Here is a 19805-nt window from a genome sequence, read left to right as displayed (position 1 = left end):
GGTGCTCCTTTCTCAATGCCCTTTGCAATGAGCTGCAAGAGGATAATTCTTTTCAGCATCTTGTTCAGTTTCACCATCATGAGAGTATGCAGTCAATTTATATTTAGGCAAAATGAATAGATGGACATAAAGAGAGGAACCCCATGACTTTCTTTTAGCGTCACAGGCACTCCGATGTAATAAAGGATTGTTATCCCAATTTTACAGGTGGGAAAACTGAGGCACGGGGAGGTGAAGCAAGTTGGCCAAGGTATCCCAAGGCACAAGCAGCAGAATTGAGACTAGAACCCAGGAGTCTAGCGCCCTGCTCTCAGATGCAGAAAAGACTCCATGATTGCATACATCGTTCAGTAAGAAGCTCCTCTTGGTTTTGAGAGACATGCTGATTTTGAGTCCTGTACCCATTCCTCCTGGCAAAGGGGCTATTCCAGTACCATTTGAAGGAGATGTGGAAGAAAACAGAGTCTTCACTCTTAGGTTGTTTGCAACATGTTAGAGACAGTGTATTTTCCTTAAACTTGCAAGGGGAGAGTACACTCGGACAGGGGTTCCCCCGTCCCAGGCAGGTCTCCGTTAGATAAACAATTAGGGCAAGCATTTATACCTTTGGTTACAGACAATAATGATCAACAACCACATCTTGTTTATACATATTCCTTCTGCTATCTTACTTTTCTCAGCAATTCCTGCTACAATCTGTATTCCAGTCTTATCTAACACAAGGTCGAAAAACAGTATCTCTTACAGTTTTTTCCCCACTCGCTTTCCACTTGCCCAGGCCCTGCCTTGAAATCTCGCGTTATTAGAGCTAGTGTTAGCCTGACTCTTGCTCTATTCCTAGAAACTAAGATATATGTGTTTAAATCCCCTTTATCCCTTTTCTCTACTTCCACAGAGACCATGGAGTAACAAGAAAAAGGTGAAACTCTCATTTGTTATTGCTGAGGTTGGTCTAGCCAAGAAGTCAGTCACTGAGGGAATACCAGGGGCGGCTCTATGGTTTTTGCCACCCCAAGCACGGCAGTCAGGCGGCTTTCGGCGGGGCCACGCGGATTCAGCGATATGCCTGCGGGAGGTCCACCGGTGCCGCACCTTCAGCGTCCCCGCCGCCAAATTACCGCCGAAGCCGCAGGCCTGGCAGACCTCCCACAGGCATGCCGCCGAAGGCAGCCTGACAGCCGCCCTCACGGTGACCAACTGGCTGCCCCCCACTGCGTTGGTGCCTAGAGCCGCCCCTGGGGAATACAGAGATTAAGGTTTGAGAGACTTACCTGGCAAACCAATGCAAGACACAAAATGTACCAGAATAGCCAATTTCTATCGTAATAATCCATCCAAACAGTCTATAACAAGATTCCCTCAAGGAAATCCACTTCCGCATTCAACCTGCCTGCATTTTTTCCCTTATACATATTTTCCGCTTTGTAATTCTTCCTGAAAATGAGGCATGCACTAACCACAAAAATTCTTTGATCCAAAGAATAAGTAAGGCCAGATTTCCAAGTCCTCAGCAACTCCAGTTGAGGCTACATTTTCAGACGTGCTCAGCACCCAACATGCACCCAACCCTTTGAGCTCTTTGGAAATCCTGAGCCCCATGGTGGGTGCTGAGTCCTCAAGAAAAGGCTGGCCTGAAAGCTCGGGCACTTGAAGTAGATTCTCCCTCCCCATTATCCAGCAACTGTTCTTCAGTCAGTCCTGGTGGTGGAACTTCCTTTGTGTTCAAGGTCCTGGGAGCTGGACTGGGGCCCGCAGGTCATTTCCCAGCGACCACCAAAAAGCTGTCTGACAGGAAGGACTTTCCATCACTCCCTTTCTCACCCAGATTTGAACTGTCGGCAGACAGTTAAAATGTTTCTGTATTCAATTGCTGAGCCCCGCTGAACCATGAAAACTAAGCAAGCCCTGTGTTCCCCGTGACACAAACAATAAGAGAAGAAAGACCCATCTGCACTCACGTCAAGGATAGATGGGGTACATGGGTCATTCATTTTCCTAATATTTGTTAAGCACAGACTCAACGTATGGCAAGATGGGGCTTTATGGCCCTTTATGTCTTGTTCACGTCAAAACAAACAAAGTAGCCGTCCTGTGGGGGGAACCATCAATCCATTATATGGGTCTGTGTGGGTGTGGGGTGTCAGTCTTATTATGCCTTTAAGAGCAAATTTGATGCTGTTGCAGTGATTCATAACGCCATATATCTAATGGCATGACTCCTCATCTCGAAAATAAAACTTCTGAGCCAGGTTCTCCTCTCATAAATCTCCCTCTGGCACTGAAGGATATAAACCAAGTGGCCTGACTCACAGGGAAGCAATACAATTTGGATACTTTCAAATGAAGGAGAAATTTGCCTGAGGACTCAGCACAGGGTCAGGGTGCTGGGGAGTGGTTAGCTCCCGCAGGACGAGCAGCCTGTTCAGTGCATTGTGGGAAGGGAGTTACTCTGCCAACATGGAGGGCCCAATTCTGTGAGGTGCTCAGCACCCTCAATTCCCATGGACTTGCCATTGCTCAGCCCTTTGCCAGGATCGGGCCCCAAATCAGCACATCTAGGGTTAACTTTATGGTGCCATGGGCCTCCCTTGCCAGTGTCCTAAGATGATGGTGTCAAGAAGAGAGAAGGGTTAACTTTGAGGGAGGGGGAAGAATTACTTTTCAGTCACAGACACCAAAGCAATGAGGTAGCTGTGTCAAGGACCAGAAAGGGCAGAAAGTGGGGAGGGATAGCTCAGTGGTTTGAGCATTGGCCTGCTAAATCCAGGGTTGTGAGTTCACAGCCTTGAATCCTTGAAGGGGCCATTTAGGGATCGGGGGCAAAAATCTGTCTGGGGATTGGTCCTGCTTTGAGCAGGGGGTTGGACTAGATGACCTCTTGAGGTCCCTTCCAACCCTGATATTCTATGACTCCTGGGGGATTAACCCCCAGTCAGATACTCCAATGCTAAGACAGGGAGCAGAGAGTCTTGTCACCCAGGGTCGGGGCTTTATTAAAGGTATTTTGGGCCTGAGCACAGCTATGTTTGAAGATACACTCGATAATCAAAGACTGATATATGGCAGATCTCTCCCCCTTCAGATGTGCCCCACCATTGCCGTCTGCAAGCAGTCCTTTTTCCCCTGAGGGTCACTCTCGCAGTTTCACCATTGTCTGTGTAAGTGGGCCCTGTGCAGCATCCCTTCCTTCTTTCCTATACTCCGGAGAGAGAGAAAGCAAGTAGGCAGCCGGGTTACGGTGGCAGCCCAGCTTGACGGGTAGCAGATAGCCCTTGAGCATTACCGCTCTCTGAGACCAAGCCCCTCCAAGAACCAGACAGCACCCCCAAAAGACACACTCAGACCCAATAAGCCAGGTGGGTCCCACTCATCAAGTACTACATCCCTACAGGGCAGCCGAGAATTCCTGAAGGTTACAGGGGGGGTCCCACAGAAGGAAATATTGGACTCCTACAGGCTACAGCAGAATCAGCCGGGCACCCCACTTTACAGCAGGGGTGCCCCAGGACAGTGCAGAGCCCTGAATGTTGTGGCAATGTCCCTTGAAGGCATCAGGGAACCCCTGAAGGTTACAGTGGGGATTTTAAGGTAGACATGGAGCCCCTGAGGGGCAAGGTGGTGGCCCCAAAGGGAATCTGGAGCCCCTGCATTGTATTGTCGTGCCCTGGAAGGGTAATGCAACTTCCTGCAGGCTGCAGGATCCTGCTGGAGTCCTGCTTCAGGAACCGCGTTGACCTTTGTTGCGCCCATCCTGTTTTTCCAAAGCACCTGACCTCTTCCCTGCCTCTGATCCCCCCTCCCTCCTCCGCGCACATGCTCCCCAGCGCACACACTTACTAGAAACCCTGATTAAAGACAAGCAAAGCACAGCCCCGCTGAAGCCTGCCCACTGGCTGGCAGCTGAGCCCGACGCCTGGCCTCTCCTGGCTCGGTTTGACGTCAGCCGGCTGCTCCTCCATAAACAAATGTCAGGGAAATTGAATAGAGGCTGCTGTCAGGGCCGGGGGCCCATTGTTTCTCGGTGTAACTCTGTTACTGCGCGTAGGTGCGCTCGGCCTAATGAGTGGAATTGAAGGACGCATCGATGGGCTAACCTCGTTTGTGTAAAGGTTGACACAAGGCAGATCAGGGCTCTGTACCTGCAGGATCGAATTAAAGTGTATCGGGTTGGGGGGGGGGGGGAAAGCACGTACTTCCCGTAAACAACAAAAGAAATTAGCTCTTGGATGGGGCTAAAGGGCACGGCCATGGTGGGTGAGATTTCTTCACTAGGTAGCCAGGATATCCAGCAGTGATAGAGAGCCTAGGTGGGGAAAAGAGAGCTGCAAAAGCGCTGACCTCTGACTCAATGGAAGCCTAGCGCATGTGTGCTAGTGAAATACCACTGACCATGCACCCCTGCTGCACCGTCCTCGGGGGCAGCGCGGGGGCATGGTGACATGCCACAGCAGACGCAGATGGAGGATGTATGGGCACGTTGTGATGGTGCCAGGCATGCGCTGCACGAGTAGTGTGTATGGGGAGAGTGCAAGGGGGCGGCAGCATTTGGGGTTGGGGTTGTGAGGCTTTCGGATGACGGTGTGACACGCAGCCTGGGCGTGTGTTTGTATAGGTTGGCAGAGACAGAGCAAGGGCCGTAGATGTGAAGAGTAACAGTATGAGGACAGGTAATATGGTGGCAGGAGGGTGAGGTGGGGTACAGGGATGGTAGGGGGCAGTGTGGAGGTGGTAGGGGGCAGTGTGCTGTGGTGGTAGGGGGCGATGTGGGGTGCGGGCGTGGCAGGAGGGCAGTGTGGGGTGTGGAAGTGGTAGGGGGCAGTGTGGGCTGCGGGAGTGGTAGGGGGCAGTGTGNGGAGGGCAGTGGGGTGTGGGGCTGACAGGAGGGCAGTGTGGAGTTTGGGGGTGGCAGGAAGGCAGTGTGCAGTGCATAGGGTTGCCAACTTTCTAATCGCACAAAACCAAACACCCCTGCCCTGCCCCTTCCCTGAGGCCTTGTCTCCACGCACTCCCTGCGGCACTCGCTCCTCCCCACCCTCACTCACTTTCACTGGGCTGGGACAGGGGGTGTGGGCTCTTGGGTGGGGCCAGGGATGAGTGGTTTGGGGTGCAGATGGGGGCTCAGGGTTGGGGCAGGGGGTTGGGGTGTGGGAGGGGGTGCGGGCTGCAGGCTCTAGTCAGGTGGCACTTACTCAGGCAGCTCCCGGTCAGCGGCGCTGCGGGGCTAAGGCAGGCTCCCTGCCTGGCAGCTCTAGCTCCGTGGGGCTCCTGGCGGAGGGGCCAGGGGGCTCTGCGTGCTGCCCATGCCCACAGCCGCCACCATCGCAGCTCCCATTGCTCGCGGCTCCCAGCCAAAGGGAGCTGCAGGGGCTGAGCTGAGGGGCGGGGGCAGCGTGCGGAGCTTCCCTATTGCCCGTCCACCTAGGGGTCGCAGAGACATGCCGGCCGCTTCCGGGAGCTGCGCAGAGCCAGGTACGAAGTCTGCCTTAGCCCCGCTGCGCCGCCGACCGGACTTTTAACAGCCCGGTCAACAGTGCTGACCGGAGCCACCAGGACCCTTTTCGACCGGGTATTCCGGTCTAAAACCGGATGCCGGGCAACCTAGCAGTGCGGGGGTGGCAGGAGGGCAGTGTGCAGTGCTGGGGTGGTAGGGGGCAGTGCGGGGTGCAGGGTGGCAGGAGGGCAGTGTAGCCACACAGTGACAGTATGAGAGGAGATACATTGCTTGGCAGACCTTGCTTTGGGCCAGGTGACTTTCCTGGGCAGCCTGACACAGCTGTCTGCATGCTCCCACCCCCTGGGCGCTGGCGGATGTTGAGCTCGGAGAGCGCTGGAAGCTATTTCCTCTTAAGTGGCTCAGGTGTTTTCTCTCTCTTCGGCTCCACCTGGTGCTCCGCTCCCTGACACTCTGCACATGGCCCCGCTCACTCCAGCAAGCTCACTGAGTCTCTCCTGTTGGCTGGAGATGTGAGGGGAGCCCGCACCCATGTGGGCCAGAAGGGAGCTGTAAACAGCAGGACACATAACATGGAGCAGGGGGAGCAGTTAAAAGGCTAAGAATGATCTAAGGTCTTTCCTTCCCCCTTCTTGGCCTGGCTGGAGAGTACTGTCAGCTCCATGCCCTTCTAATCCTCTTGGAAATCCAGCCTGCTCTCTCTCTCAGGCTCCCTCATGCTTTTCTAAAATCCATGCGTCAGTTTCTCCTCTTCTTTCAAAATCATCAGGAAATCCCATCCGAGCGGTGGCCCCATTTAGAAAGAATCATCCCGGGTAGCCACCTATGGCATCGTACCTAAGTCAGCAGTACAGCCCCCCACATCCCCCGGTTATGGAGTAGGGCTGATGTATTTTTGCCTATGTATTTTTCCTTTCCATGAATTCCTCGTCACATTAGTTATAGCAGACCCTCTGGGTAATGCAGAGGTTGAGAGATTATCGTCTGGTTGCAACATGGGGCAATTCATTCTCATGCATCTGATCTGTCTGTCTGTTTGTCTGTTCTAGACATTCTCTAATTGCCTAAAAATACCCTTTCTGCTTTTAGGCTTTCACTTAGGATCTAAAGAATAATGATGTATTTTCTCTCTCTTTTGCTCTCTTTCTCATCCTCCCCCGCCCCCCGCCCCTTTTTTTTTTTTTTTTAATGGGAACATTTAATAAATGTCTGGAAGCAGAAATATTGCAGACTTGGGTGACTCAAGGCGCCTTGTTATAAAGGTGGTTGCGTGTTTGGGGAAATTGACTAAATCCCAAACAATAGAGTGTGACGTATGGCTCTATTTATACCCTTTCTTTTTATAAATGGTTCGAGGAAGGCGTTTTTACTACAGTGTTGTGTTAAATACCAAATCTGCTGAAGCCATCCCTGTCCTCCCCAAGGGGTGATTTCAATCTTTAAGGTGTAACCCTTAAAATTAGTCGTATCATGTGGGCCAGGCAACTGCGGTCTGGCACTCTCGGAGATTTGAAGGGGGTGAAATAGTGCTGCTTTAAGTACTGGGGTTTTGTCAAATAAGAGCTGGCTGGGGTGGGAAAGCCAGCAGGGCTGTTAGATATATAGAGGACCCTCCTCAATAGTTTGGGGGCCAAAATGTAGGGCTTCTAATACACTGGAAAAGGAGTTGCAAAAGCTAATAGAAGTAGATTTAAAAAAATAATGACAGTGAAGTCAGGGTTTCATTATTGTAGTATCTCTTAGAGACCTCAACTGAGATTGCAGTGCAAGGGTGCTAGGTGCTGTACGTTCACATAGTGGGAGACAGCCCCTGCTCCAAAGAGCTAACGGTCAAAGTAGACAAGACCGACAAAGGATGGGAGGGGCAACAGAGGTGAAGCAATTTAAGGTTACACAGCAGGTGGGAGGGACTCCTGGCTCTCCAGCCCATGTTTCCTGAGACCCAGTCACAGATCTGAACCACTAGACCAGGGTGCTGGTTGTGTTTTAAGCATTCCCCTGCGGTATTAGCAACTCCGCTCCAACAGCCTGGGGCTAGTGCATGAGGACCAGCAGTGAAACTGACCCGCTTTGTCTCTCTGTCCTAAGCTGAGTGAACAGCAAAAAGTAAACGATCACCAGGCATAGATTCAAAGGAAAGTTCGATTTTTTTTTTAAATGATTTCACCTTTACTAATCTAGGGCCGATCCTGCAGTCTGATCCATGAGGATCATCTTTGGTCTTGGGGCTCATATTGTAGTATCAGTCCTCTGAGGCAGTAGGAACTGCAGTGAGACGTTCTTGTCATGCTAATGACTGTGCAGAGGTATTAATAATTTCCAGCAGATGCACCTCCCTAAAGTGCTTTTACAAACTCTTCTGTTTGTACCAACTAGGGTACCTAGTCCTGCAGTCCTTACTCTTGGGAGTAATCCTTACTCAAGCAAGTAGCACCACTCACTTCAGTGGTGAGTTGGACTGCTCATATGAGTCAGGAGTGTGTGAGTACAGCATGCATGATGGCCCCTGGGTGCTTTTTATTCAAGAGTCACTCGACTCACCTCTGAAATGCAGTACATTCTGGGGTGGAGCATAAGGGAAATTAAAAGATGGAAGTAAAGAACAGTAGTACATCCTGCTGAAATTTCAGGTAGTGTTAAGGGAGCCCAGATTTGTTAGAATTGGGTTTATCCCTGTCCTTCTGCAATAAAGTCCCGGTGGACCACATGGGCCCGTTTACATCTCAAAAGACTCCCTTTGTGGTCGGCGCTGTACAGACACATAAAGAGAGACAGGCCCTGCTGGGAGAAGCAGACGGTCTAAACAATCAAGACAAAATCATTATCCCCCTTGTACCGATGAGGGAACTGAAGCACAGAGAGATTAAATGACTTCCTCAAGGACATACAGGAAGTCGGTGGCAGAGCTGGGAATTAAACCCAGGTCTCCTGAGTCCCATCGCATCCATGAGCCCCTCCTTCATCCTTTCCAGATCTAGTAACATTGCCATTGGTAATAGGGGCAGGGTAAGGACTAGCTGATTTCCCTGAGCTTTAAGCATTTACATGTTTGTTTCTTTTTAATAAAACTTTCTAGGCCTTCAGGGGAGCCCTGATGAGCTCGTACTGGTGCTCAGGGAAAGGAGACGTTATCGAGGATTGGTGCAGATGTGACCTCAATGCCTTCGACGAGAATGGACTCCCAAACTGCAGTCCTCTCCCTCAGCCTGTGTATGTATCTCTTGGTGAATGGCTTCTGTGTTGTGGTGTGGTCAGCACATACTCCGTCCCCTTCTGGTTCGCTGTGTGGGGTTACAGTTTTGCCCACAGATGCCTCCTGGCTCCTGCATTCAAACCCAGGTCCCCAGTCCGGTGCATTTTGCTGTGTGACTGAGGCCTTTCAGATATCCTGAGGCTGGCTGTGGCCCTGGGAGGTTTCTTTGTTGTTTTTCATCACCTTATTAGCACAGCTTGTAGAATGGGATTTAAAACGGCGAAAGAAATGGAATTACAGTGCAATTCATTGTGGCTTGTCAGAGCGAGAACAAATCAGGAGCAAACTGATGGGGAATTAGCTGAGACAGCAGGAAGAGAGACTGGCTCCAGCTTTCCACTAGGAAGAGAACATAGTTTTAGTAAGCCAGTATCCTCAGACGGCATTGATTTCCCATCCTGAGCTCAGCAAACACACTTGTACTCTCAGAGCCCAGTTGTTAATAGCCCTGCACCTTGTGTTGTCACTGACTACAGTCCTACGGGGGTGCAAAGTCGGCGTGATTCTGATCCGGTGGCATTTCACGCTCTCCTTTGCACTGGTGTCAGCGATGATGATGGTGTAATACTTAGTCCTGCCATGAGTGCAGGGGACTGAACTAGATGACTTCTCAAGGTCCCTTCCAGTCCTACGATTCTATGATCCAAGGCACACAGCATGAAGAATTTGACTCCCTCTCTCACCTCACACATTCACTCCCGTTCTCTCTCTCACACACACGCTCTCTAACTCACACTTTGTACCTATTCATCCCTCTCGTTCTTTTGCTCACACACATGCTCAACAGGGCCGGCGCAACCCATTAGGCGACCTAGGCGGTTGCCTAGGGCACTAACATTTGGAGGGCGGTGACCGTGGCGGCCGGATCTTTGGCCACCCCGGTCGGCGGTGACATTTCGGGGGCGGGACCTTCCGCCGCCTCTGTTCGGGGGCGGCATTTCGGGGGCGGGACCTTCCGCCACCTCGGGCGGCAAAAAAGCTGGCGGCGCTCCTGATGCTCAGACTCACTCACAAACACACACCCGTACACACTCTTGGGCGTGCACATTCTTGCAGTCCTTCACTCCCATTCAGGCACAACCGGGGCTAGATTCTCTCTTCACTTATACCCCATCCATTGACTTTAGCGGGGTTACATGGAGATACACGGAGGGAAGTTTGACCTTCTCGCTCTCCTCTTTCACTCTCCCGCGTGGCTGGGCATCCGTTCTCCATAGGGTCACTGAGCTGATCTGAGATGGCAGGGATGTAGTTATGAGGGTGTTAACTGAGACGAGGGAGAGCCCTTCAAGTGGGATGAGTTGGGCCACCTCAATCGTGCATAGCCCAGAGATGCTGATTCAGAAGGAGTCACAAGGCCAAGGCTCTTCAGGGAACAGGTGGAGGAGGGAACAGCATACAGCAGGATCTGACTCCACCTGGCTGAAAGTTTCCCTTTTTGTTTTTTCCTCCCTCCCCTCCCTACTGTCCCCTTGTTTCTTGTGTTCATGTGTGTGTGTGGGAGCCCATACGCATATGTGCAGAAGCTGCTTTAACAGGCTGGCTTTCCTCAGAGTGCAAGCTGATCTCCAGCAGTTCTGCCTTGTTTGTGCCCTGCCCAGGTTGCGCTTATCCCCCAGTGTAGAGCCCTCCAGCACCGTGGTCTCTCTGGAGTGGCTGGATGTCCAGCCTGCGATCGGGACAAAGGTCTCCGATTACGTCCTTCAGCACAAGAAGGTTGATGAGTACACGGACACTGACCTCTACACAGGTAGGTGAGGACAAGGGGCGGCAGCTCCGGAAATTCCACAGCAATGTTAACTGATTCTGTGCCCGAGATCCCTGACTGCAGATGGGGCCGAGCTCCGTCCTCGGGATTTTGTTGGCTTTGTACAGAAGGGTACGTAGCGCAGACACCGTCTGGAGTGTAGTGTCAAACCTCCTGCACTGGGAGTGGCTTTTGAAGGTCTCTGTAGATTCTGTTACTTGGAAAAATTAGAGAAAAGTGTTGGGTAACTACAAAGAAGTTATTTGCATTTTGAAAGTACCCACCATTGTAGCAACTGGGCAACGTACAAAACTGAGAGACATCAGTTAGAGCTGTGCAAAGCTTCTCTAACAGCACCTGAAACTCACCTGGTTTTGGAGTTTAGCTATAAACACAGAACTTGGACCCAGTCCCCTGAGGCTCGTGAATGTTTTGGCTGAGACTCAGAGCATGATTCAGGGGCCTGCAGGTCAAGGTGGAAGGATGTGAAACTTGTTGATGGGTCTGGATGAGTAATTAAAAGTGATGTGTTCTAAAACATATCACCAAAGGTGGTGAAAACTGCTGCTTTGCTCTGCTCAGTGAGAAAACCAGGCAAAACTCAGTTCCTTATATTGCAATTAATGGAGGATTTGGAGTTCATTTAACCATGACGCTCAAAGTCACGGTGCATGTGAATTTTTCACTCTCTACATTGCAGGTTCTTTCTTTGGAACATTGTGTTGCAAATCCTGCAGGACGGGGGTTTACATGTGGGCAGGGTTGTTTGCATTTGTTTTTCCTGGTGCTATCTGCCTACCCATCCCATGCTCGTTGCCGTGCTGTCTGAGCGCCTCCTAGAGGCTACGCAAGTCAGCGCTAGCAGGGGCAAGGCCCACCACTGTATGTATTACTAGACCATGCTCTGCAGAAGCGTGAGGAACGGGCCCGACTGATGGGCATCACTCTGAAGTGCTACCAGACAGACTGAGCCTCTCCACGAGGCCCACAGCATCTGTGCTGGTGAGCGTAGACCGCTAGAGGCCAGCTGGTTCTGAGACAGTTCCCTCACTACTGCTTTCTCTTTGGCACGGGCTCAGGGTCCTCCGGATACTCTTGTGACCATGTCACACCTCGCTCCAGTCACAGTCACTTTGACACACCTTTGTATCCAAATGGGCAGGACAGAGGTGTGTGTGTGCCAAGCCGCAGACTCGTGACTAGCAGAGGCTCCTCTTCAGAAAGCCTTTCCTTTCCAAGTGGCTTTTCAGTGCAGGGCAGGGTGCTGGCACGCACACACAGGGGTGGGGGTGGTTAAAGTGCCTCTGACGTGCAGTGGGCAGAAGACTCCTGATCATGACTCATGGAGGATGAGTCACGGGAACCTGAGATTCTGAATGTGTGATGATTCTGTCAGAGACGCTATCTCACCATGATCATTCAGAACCGTTTGGGGATAGCTCAGTGATTTGAGCATTGGCCTGCTAAACCCAGGGTTGTGAGTTCAATCCTTGAGGGGGCCACTTAGAGATCTGGGGCAAAATCAGTACTTGGTCCTGCTAGTGAAGGCAGGGGGCTGGATTTGATGACCTTTCAGGGTCCCTTCCAGCTCTATGAGAGAGGTATATCTCCATATATTATTATTAATTCCATCTCTCGGCTCAACAGGGGCAAGCCAGATTCATGCAGGCGAGAACAGAATTTGGCTATTAGTGGCGGGTGGAGTTTTGTGGGTTTATTCATTCTGTAACTTTCTGAGCACCTATGGGCCAAATTCTCTTCTGGTGTAAACTGGCGCAACCAAGGAAGCTGCGCCAAATTATACCAGCAGGGAATTTTGGTCCCATCTGTTCTTCCTGTCAGATTTCTCTCTCAGGTGTTTATACGGCCCCTGTTACTAAGCCTGTGTGCTACAGAGGCTAGGGTTTCGTTGTCAAAGGAAAGATCAGCGCATCCTTCCGAGGCCACCGATTACTTGAAGGGGCCTCCACTGCGGGCAGTCAAAATTGGTACCCCTCATTTGTTTACACCTCAGTCCCTGTCTCAAAGTAAGTTTCCCTCCATCCCTGTCACTGACTTCCATTTCCAAAGCTACCCAGTGCGGCTGCAGTGCCTGGGTTACGGTTCCAGTTTCCCAGCATGGCAGGTTTGTTCTCTGCCTTGGAGGGGCACCTTCCAGTAATGGAAAAGGAAAGCAACCCGCTAAAGGAAGCGCTGTGGTTTGGATGGGGATTCCAGATTGCTCACGCATTTGTCAGGTGAGGCCAGACGAGGGAAACGCGGGATTTCTTCTTTGATGTGGCTGGATCTCCGTGCGACAGCTGCAGGAGGAAATACAGATTATTATGATTCTTTTCTTTTCTTTTTTGCCATGTGTTTGACATGCGAAGAAAATCACTCCCGAGAGCCGCATGCCCCTCGCTCTGCTCCTGGGCATTGTGCTAATTCTGAACACAAAAAAACCAAAACAACAAACAGACATTTAAAAACAAACCAACCCAAAGTTCTCTCTTCTCTCAATTGTTTGTATCCAAATGTTCCCTCCTTCTTTGTCAACCTCTATCCACGCCTGTGGAGCTACTAATTCTAGATGCCTTGATTTTTGGATGTCCAACTGGAGACACCAAGGGGCCTGATTGTTCCAAGGTGCTGTGCATCGGCAGCTCCCGTTGTCTTCATTTGGACGTGTGGGTGCCCAGCTACTCGGAGAATGAGCCCCTGGGTGCCTCCAGTTGAGTATCTTTCTCTTTCTCTTGCTTTCTCAGACTGCTGCCCATCACCAGTCTCTGAGTGACTTTCGCATCAAATCAATAGCAAAAAACCTAAAAACAGGAGCCCCCTGGAAAATCTGTGCCTCTGTTATTGGGCAAGTTGAGGTTTTCCACACTTCTGCTGCTGTCAATAGGGCAGCTGGCCATGCCCCCTTCCCCCAGAGAGACAGCAGAGTTATTTTAGCAGCACAGCCATACCGTCCGAAAACAGCTGTGCTCTTGATGCTGCTGGAGTTTATTCCTGAGATCTCCAGGCTTTCAGAGTGGGAAGATAATCCGTATTTTTTAAAGAAAAATTAGAGTTATAACCTCCTAATATTGTGATTCCTGGCAATGCCCTTTGCTAGCACTGTGCCAACCCACCCTTTGGCTACATGGCAGGATTTGCTCCTGTATGGCATCTGGCCCTCTGCCTGTCTCCCAAAGGCTCCAGCGTCTAATCTCGACAAAACCCTTGGCCTCCTATTCTGCTGGCAAGTGGAAGAAGCCCTTTCCCTGAGCCAAAAATAATTTTATCCTCTTCTTCATCCAGGGTCAGGGTCAGGAGCCAGCCCCGCTCTCTCCTTGTCTCGGTGTGCAGGACAGAGGTGCTAGGGGGCGGGGGTGAGAGAAATGAAGGCCTCTCGGGGAATACCTGCCTACCCAACTCCCTGGCTATAAACATTTTTAAAGGCTTATTACTGGTGCTTAGAAAAACACAGCCCTCAAAACCTCTGATGTTACCAGGACTGTTCCCGAGGTGAATTTGTGTGCGAAGCAAACCATACTTTCAACACCGTGCAGCAGGGAGAGAGCGGCTCTCCGTTCAGCAGCCAGAAAAGAAGAGGGAGCAATCGCATCCCGAACTGTTGATTAAAGTTTGTGGCAATTACTCACAACTCCATGTGCGTGACAGCTTGGTAGATGAGTGATGCTCTTTGTTCGAACATGAGCCGCTCGAAAGGCGGGAGCGCGCGTGTGAGCGCGCGCACTGGCGGGGCTGCTAGCAGATTATGTCATAGACAAAGCAGGCTCTGCACTTAAGAAAAAAGAGAGAGAAAATGTGTTTTACAGAGTGAGGTACAAACCAAAATGTCTGTGAACATCTGGAACTAATATTAGATTTGGAAAATGTTTTCTGTGACTTCAAAACTCCTCTGGAGGAAGGAGTGTAAAGTTAAGAACCTCCGAAGGGGGAAAAAGAGTGGAGCAGCAAGAACCCCATGCTACGTGCTTTTCATTTCTTTATTCTGGTTCCACTTCAGTCCGAATCCCCATCCGTTTCAGACTAGGACTCCAGATTATTATTGTTCATTGTTATTACAATAGTTCATAGAGGCCCCAACTGAGATGGGGGTCTCATTGTGCCAGGTGCTGTACATAATGAGGGACAGTCCCTGCCCCAAATGCCTTGCAGTCTAACTAGGCAAGGCAGACAAAGGATGGCTGGAAAGGAAGGACTGTTGTTCCCTTTTAGAGATGGAGAACTGAGGTTCTGAGAGATTACACCTGGGATCGCCATGCCCAGCTCTCATGGAAAGTCAATGGAACATAGGGATGCAGGAATGGAGGACTGGAGCCTCTTGAGTCCTCAAATCTAGTCAAATCCCTGTAATTGCAGACAATCCTGTCATGTAATCCTGTTCAGAAATGTACCACGCTCCATTTTCAAAGTAGATAGGCTCCTACTCCTGATGGGAGGTTGTTCCAGAGCCTCACTTCTCTGATGGTTAGATCCCCCCCTTCTGATCTCCAGCCTCAATATAGTCAAGGCCAGGTGTACCCGCTATCGGTTCCTGTGCCATTAGATGTGGTCTCCCTGAGCTGCTTTTGAAGATCTCATGCATAGTGACATATCCCAGGTCCCACAGCAGCCTGTGGCAGAACCAGGTGCTCCAGAGTTTCAGCCTAGGACAAGACCATCCTTCTTCCCAATCCCTGTATACGATGTACATCATGATAGTACCTCGAGGCCTCAGTCAGCACCCTATTTATACTAGACATTGGGCAAGCACATGGGAACAGCATTCCTCCCTCCCCCCACCAAGTTTACAGTCTAAGAAGGGGTTAATGGTGAAATTGCCCCCATGCACAGGGGCCAGTGCAGGCCCACCTAAGCCCTCAATCTAGGGCAGACGTAGGTGCTTAGGCCTTTTGCAGGTCCTCTCCACAGGGCTGAATTTCACCATGACGAAGGTTCTCCTCACTGCCCCAACCACAGTTCAGAGATGTAGGGACAGGAGACCAGTGGGGTGGCTTGGCTTTGTGAATGGCCCTAGTGCTGGTGGACGAGGACAGGCTGGCTGCCCTGGAGAGTGATGTGAGCAGTGAGATCCCTGCCACTTATCCCAGACAGGGCAACTCCTGCAATGAATGAGAGACATTCAGTCTCCAGGCCGATTCAGTGCTAACCAAGGGGCCTCCTTTCCCATCTCATGTAGGCCACAAACAGCCAGAGGGATGGTAACAGTCTTCAGTCCCACATCTCTTGTATCTCTCTCCAGGATACAAGGAGTACCCGACAGTCACTCCTGTTCAATCCAGCAAGCTCGGTGAAAGGCTCCAGAGATCACTGACAATTCTGAGCCATCCAGAGTATGTCCACACATCAAAAATAAATAAATAAATAAATAAAACCCACAGCAGCTAGTCTCGGAGCCCAGGTCAAGTGACTTGGGTTCGTGGTGTGGGGCTAAGAATAGAGCAGACCTTCGGGGCTCTCCAGCCTGTGAAGGGGGAGGATCTTGCAGCCTGGACCCCAGCCCGAGCCCCAACATCTACTCTTCTATTTTTAGACTTGTAGCGTGAGCCCCATGAACCCGAGTCAGTTGACCCGGACTCTGAGGGTCGCTGCTATTGCCCGTTTTTGCGGTTGTAGATCTACCTCCCGACTCCTTTTCTCAGGCGCTTGTTTTTAATCTGGGTGAATGGACTCGCCAGATCCCGTATCCATCTTCCAGATCAGGCGTGGGCACTGTGGCAACCTAGGGAGTGAGATGCCTGACTTTGAATGCCCACGTGATATCCCATCCCAATCCGAAGAACCACAAATAACCCCCTGACCTCTCCCACACAGTTAGAGCAGTTCCCTACCTTCATATTGTTATTTGTATTGCAGTCGCACCTAGGAGCTCCGGTCGTAGACCAGGGCCCATTGTGCCAGGTGCTGTACAAAACACAGAACAAAAAGATAGTGAGAGTTGGAAACTTTTGGATTCTTTTTACATTGGTGTGAATGGGTGAGTCCTTTTAACCCCTTCCCCACCCCTTCCTGCTGCTGAAACCACAGTCCCACTACAGGACTTTGTACGTGCTTGATAGTTCATGCACCTCCCCTCGAAATCAGCCTCTCCTGCTCCATGAAACTGCTGCCCATGTCAGCCTGTCTGTGACTGTGGGCTTCTGTCCCCGTAGCTGCTGTCCCAGCTGTTAGTTCTCGTGACTTGTCTCCTTTGCCAACAGGCTGTTCAGTGCTGAGGCTTTCAGAGCTCTGTGGCAGTTAGCATCAGTGCATTACACACCTCCATGCCAAGTAACTCCAGCCCCTGGAAGAAGGAGAGTTCAGCATTGTGATCCCCTCGGAGGAGGAGAAAGGAACAAACCTTTGGCTGCAGGCTCCCTGTGTGACACATGGGTCAGGGAGAAGAAAAGCCTCCTTGTTAACCAGCCCCTGTTTAGGAATACAAGATGATTACATGTAATGTCACTAATCCCATCTCCTGTTTACCTCATCGGGGGAGGACATTTGGGTGGATTTTTAGGGCTTCACATAAAAATAGCCACATTAGTTAAGGGTTTAAAAATAAAATAACGAAATGTACTTGTGATGCTGGCAGACCAGGAGCCAGCTCACGCGAGGATCCCCAGGTCTCCACTCAACACTGACAAATGCGTCGCTGGAACCAGTCTGGCTCACCTGTGTGTTAGTATTGTTAAAGCAGGCGTTAGAATGATAAGAATGTGTTTAGTGTTTAGACTGTATGGAATGCTTGTGATTTCCCGCATGCATTCATCTCACTCAGAACCTCTGTATCCCATATTTTAAGGTAATATTTGAGCGTTTTTGCATTGTAAGCCTCTGTAACCGCGTACAACACCCGACAGAAGAGAAACATTATCTAGTGTGAAATGCTGGTCTCCGACACATGGTGTGGTGTCCAGCCTGACAAGGAAGGCCCGTCAACATCAGGCGGTCTAGAGCGGAACATTAAAAGGGACCAAAGATTTTGTTGTTTACCCCTCACGCCCCTTGAAGATGAGACTTGCAAGGGAATTCCCACCATCAGCTGAGTTTGCAACTTGAAGCAGAAGGGGAGAAAGGAATCAAAAACCCTAACCAATACAAGACCATCCTTCCTCCTAATCCCTGTATACTATGTACTATAAATTAGGCCTCAACTGGACTATTGTGTCCAGTTCTGAGTGCCACATTTGTTGCTCTTCTCTGAAAAATCCAGAGAAGAGCAACAAAAATTATTAAAGGTCTAGAAAACATGAGCTATGAGGGAAGATTGAAAAAAACTGGGTTTGCTTAGTCTGGAAAAGAAAAGACTGAGAGAGGACATAATAACAGTTTTCAAGTACATAAAAGGTTGTTACAAGGAGGAGGGAGGAAAATTGTTCTTCTTAACCTCTGAGGGTAGGACAAGAAGCAATGGGCTTAAATTGCAGCAAGGGAGGTTTGGGTTGGACATAAGGAAAAACTTCTTGTCAGGGTGGTTAAGCACTGGAATAAATTGCCTAGGAAGGTTTTGGAATCTCCATCATTGGGGATTTTTGAGAGCAGGGTAGACAAACGCCGGTCAGGGATGGTCTAGATAATACTTAGTCCTGCCATGAGTGCAGGGGACTGGACTAGATGACCTCTTGAAGTCCCTTCCAGTTCTATGATTCTATTTGCATTGTGGTAGTCCCTGGACACCTCAGTCTGAATCAAGGTGCTGTTTATACTAGACAGTGGTCAAGCACATGGGAACAGCATTCCCCCCCCCAAGTTTACAATCTAAGAAGGGGTGAATGGTGCAATTGCCCTCGTGCACAGGGGTCAGTGCAGGTCCATGTACCACTTAAGTCCCACTAAGCCCTCAATCTAGGGCAGACATGGGTGCTTAGGCCTTTTGCAGGTCCTCCCCACAGGGCTCAATTTCACCATGAAGAAGGTTCTCCTCACTCCCCCAACCACAGTTCAGAGATGTAGGGACAGGACACCAGTGGGGTGGCTTGTATTTATAAATGACCCTAGTGCTGGTGGATGGGAGGAGGAACTGTATTTTCATGCTACTTGGACCTTGGGGGGCAAAGATTACTAGGGATAAGAAAAAGATCCCTATGTTTAGCCTGGGTTAGCCCTAAAGGATATCTAGAGCTTGCTTATCATAGAAGCTTCTATTCCTTTTTGAAACCTAAGACTGTAACTTGTTTGTGTGTGTATGTTTACCTGCTTTAACCTTGTAGATAACTCTTGTTTCTTTTTCTTAGTTAAAAAAACTGTAATTAATTTATTATTGGATTGGCCACAAGCGTTGTTTTTAGTATAGAATCTCTGGTGCAATTGACGTGAAGAAGTGACTGGTTCTTTGGGACTGGGAGTAATCTGAATATTGCCGTGATACTTGGTGTAAGGGACCATCTGTCCCAAAGGTAGGCTCACCTGGGTGGCAAGACAGATCGGTGGACACAAGGGGACTGTCTGTAACTCCATATTAAGGCTCTTATAGCACTTGAGGAGTTTACACTTGATACTTGGTTGGTGAAATCTAAATACAGAACTCACAGCCAATTTGGGGTTTGTGCCCTGGTTTTGAGTAGTCTACCCTGAGGCTGGTGCTCACGCCCTTGGGCACTGCAGGGCAGCCTGACGCTGTTTATAACACTCACACTGCAGGCCAGATAATGGGGGTTGCTGTTCTGTGGCTGTTGTGTTGGATTGTGGAGGGTCACTGTCGTGTTGCTGTGCGTTGGCGGGCACGGGTGTTGTGTTCCTGTGCTTTGGCGAACATGGGGGTTGTGTTGCTGTATGTAGGTGGGCGTAGGGGTTGTTGTTGCATTCCTGTGTGCTGGTGTGCGTGTGCGTTGTGTTGCTGTGAGCAGGGTTGTTGTGTTACTGTGCTGGTGGGTGTGGGGGTTGTGTTGCTGTGCATTGGGGTTGTTGTGTTGCTGTGCTGACGGGCATGGATGTTGTGTTGCTGTGCATTGGTGGATGTGAGGGTTGTGTGCCTGTGCTGGCAGGCATGGGTGTTGTGTTACTATGTTCTGGCAGCTGTGGGGGTTGTTGTTGCGTTACTGGCGCGTGTTTTGTGTTGCTGTGCGTTGGCGGGATGGGGGTGGTTGTTGTGTTACTGGGTGCTGGAGGGCGTGTGTGTTGTGTTGCTGTGCGTTGGCGGGATGGGGGTTGTTGTTGTGTTACTGGGTGCTGGAGGGCGTGTGTGTTGTGTTGCTGTGCGTTGGTGGGATGGGGTGGTTGTTGTGTTACTGGGCACTGAAGGGCGTGTGTGTTTTGTTGCTGTGCATTGGCGGGATGGGGGCTGTTGTTGTGTTACTGGGTGCTGGAGGGCATTCTTTCACATCCTACCTTCCTGGGCAGTTTGGTTTTGGCTCCTGCCATCACCTCTGAGCACCCTCACA

The 19805-nt window shown here is 50.4% G+C and overlaps 1 protein-coding gene across 3 annotated transcripts in view; it reads left to right on the top strand.

The window, feature by feature from the left end:
• Nucleotides 1-19805, top strand: part of ASTN2 (astrotactin 2) — a 542812-nt gene that overhangs the window by 374505 nt on the left and 148502 nt on the right. For all 3 annotated transcript variants that reach the window (XM_034793415.1, XM_034793417.1, XM_034793416.1), the window contains 2 exons: nucleotides 8529-8662; nucleotides 10307-10455. In XM_034793415.1, the coding sequence (XP_034649306.1) occupies nucleotides 8529-8662; nucleotides 10307-10455 (283 nt within the window). The remainder of the gene's footprint in view (nucleotides 1-8528; nucleotides 8663-10306; nucleotides 10456-19805) is intronic.

The sequence above is a fragment of the Trachemys scripta genome, chromosome 17, assembly GCF_013100865.1.
Source record: "Trachemys scripta elegans isolate TJP31775 chromosome 17, CAS_Tse_1.0, whole genome shotgun sequence".
Taxonomy (NCBI): domain Eukaryota; kingdom Metazoa; phylum Chordata; order Testudines; family Emydidae; genus Trachemys; species Trachemys scripta.
The sequence above is the reverse complement of the archived record's forward strand: the minus strand, read 5'-3'. Positions and strand labels throughout refer to the sequence as shown.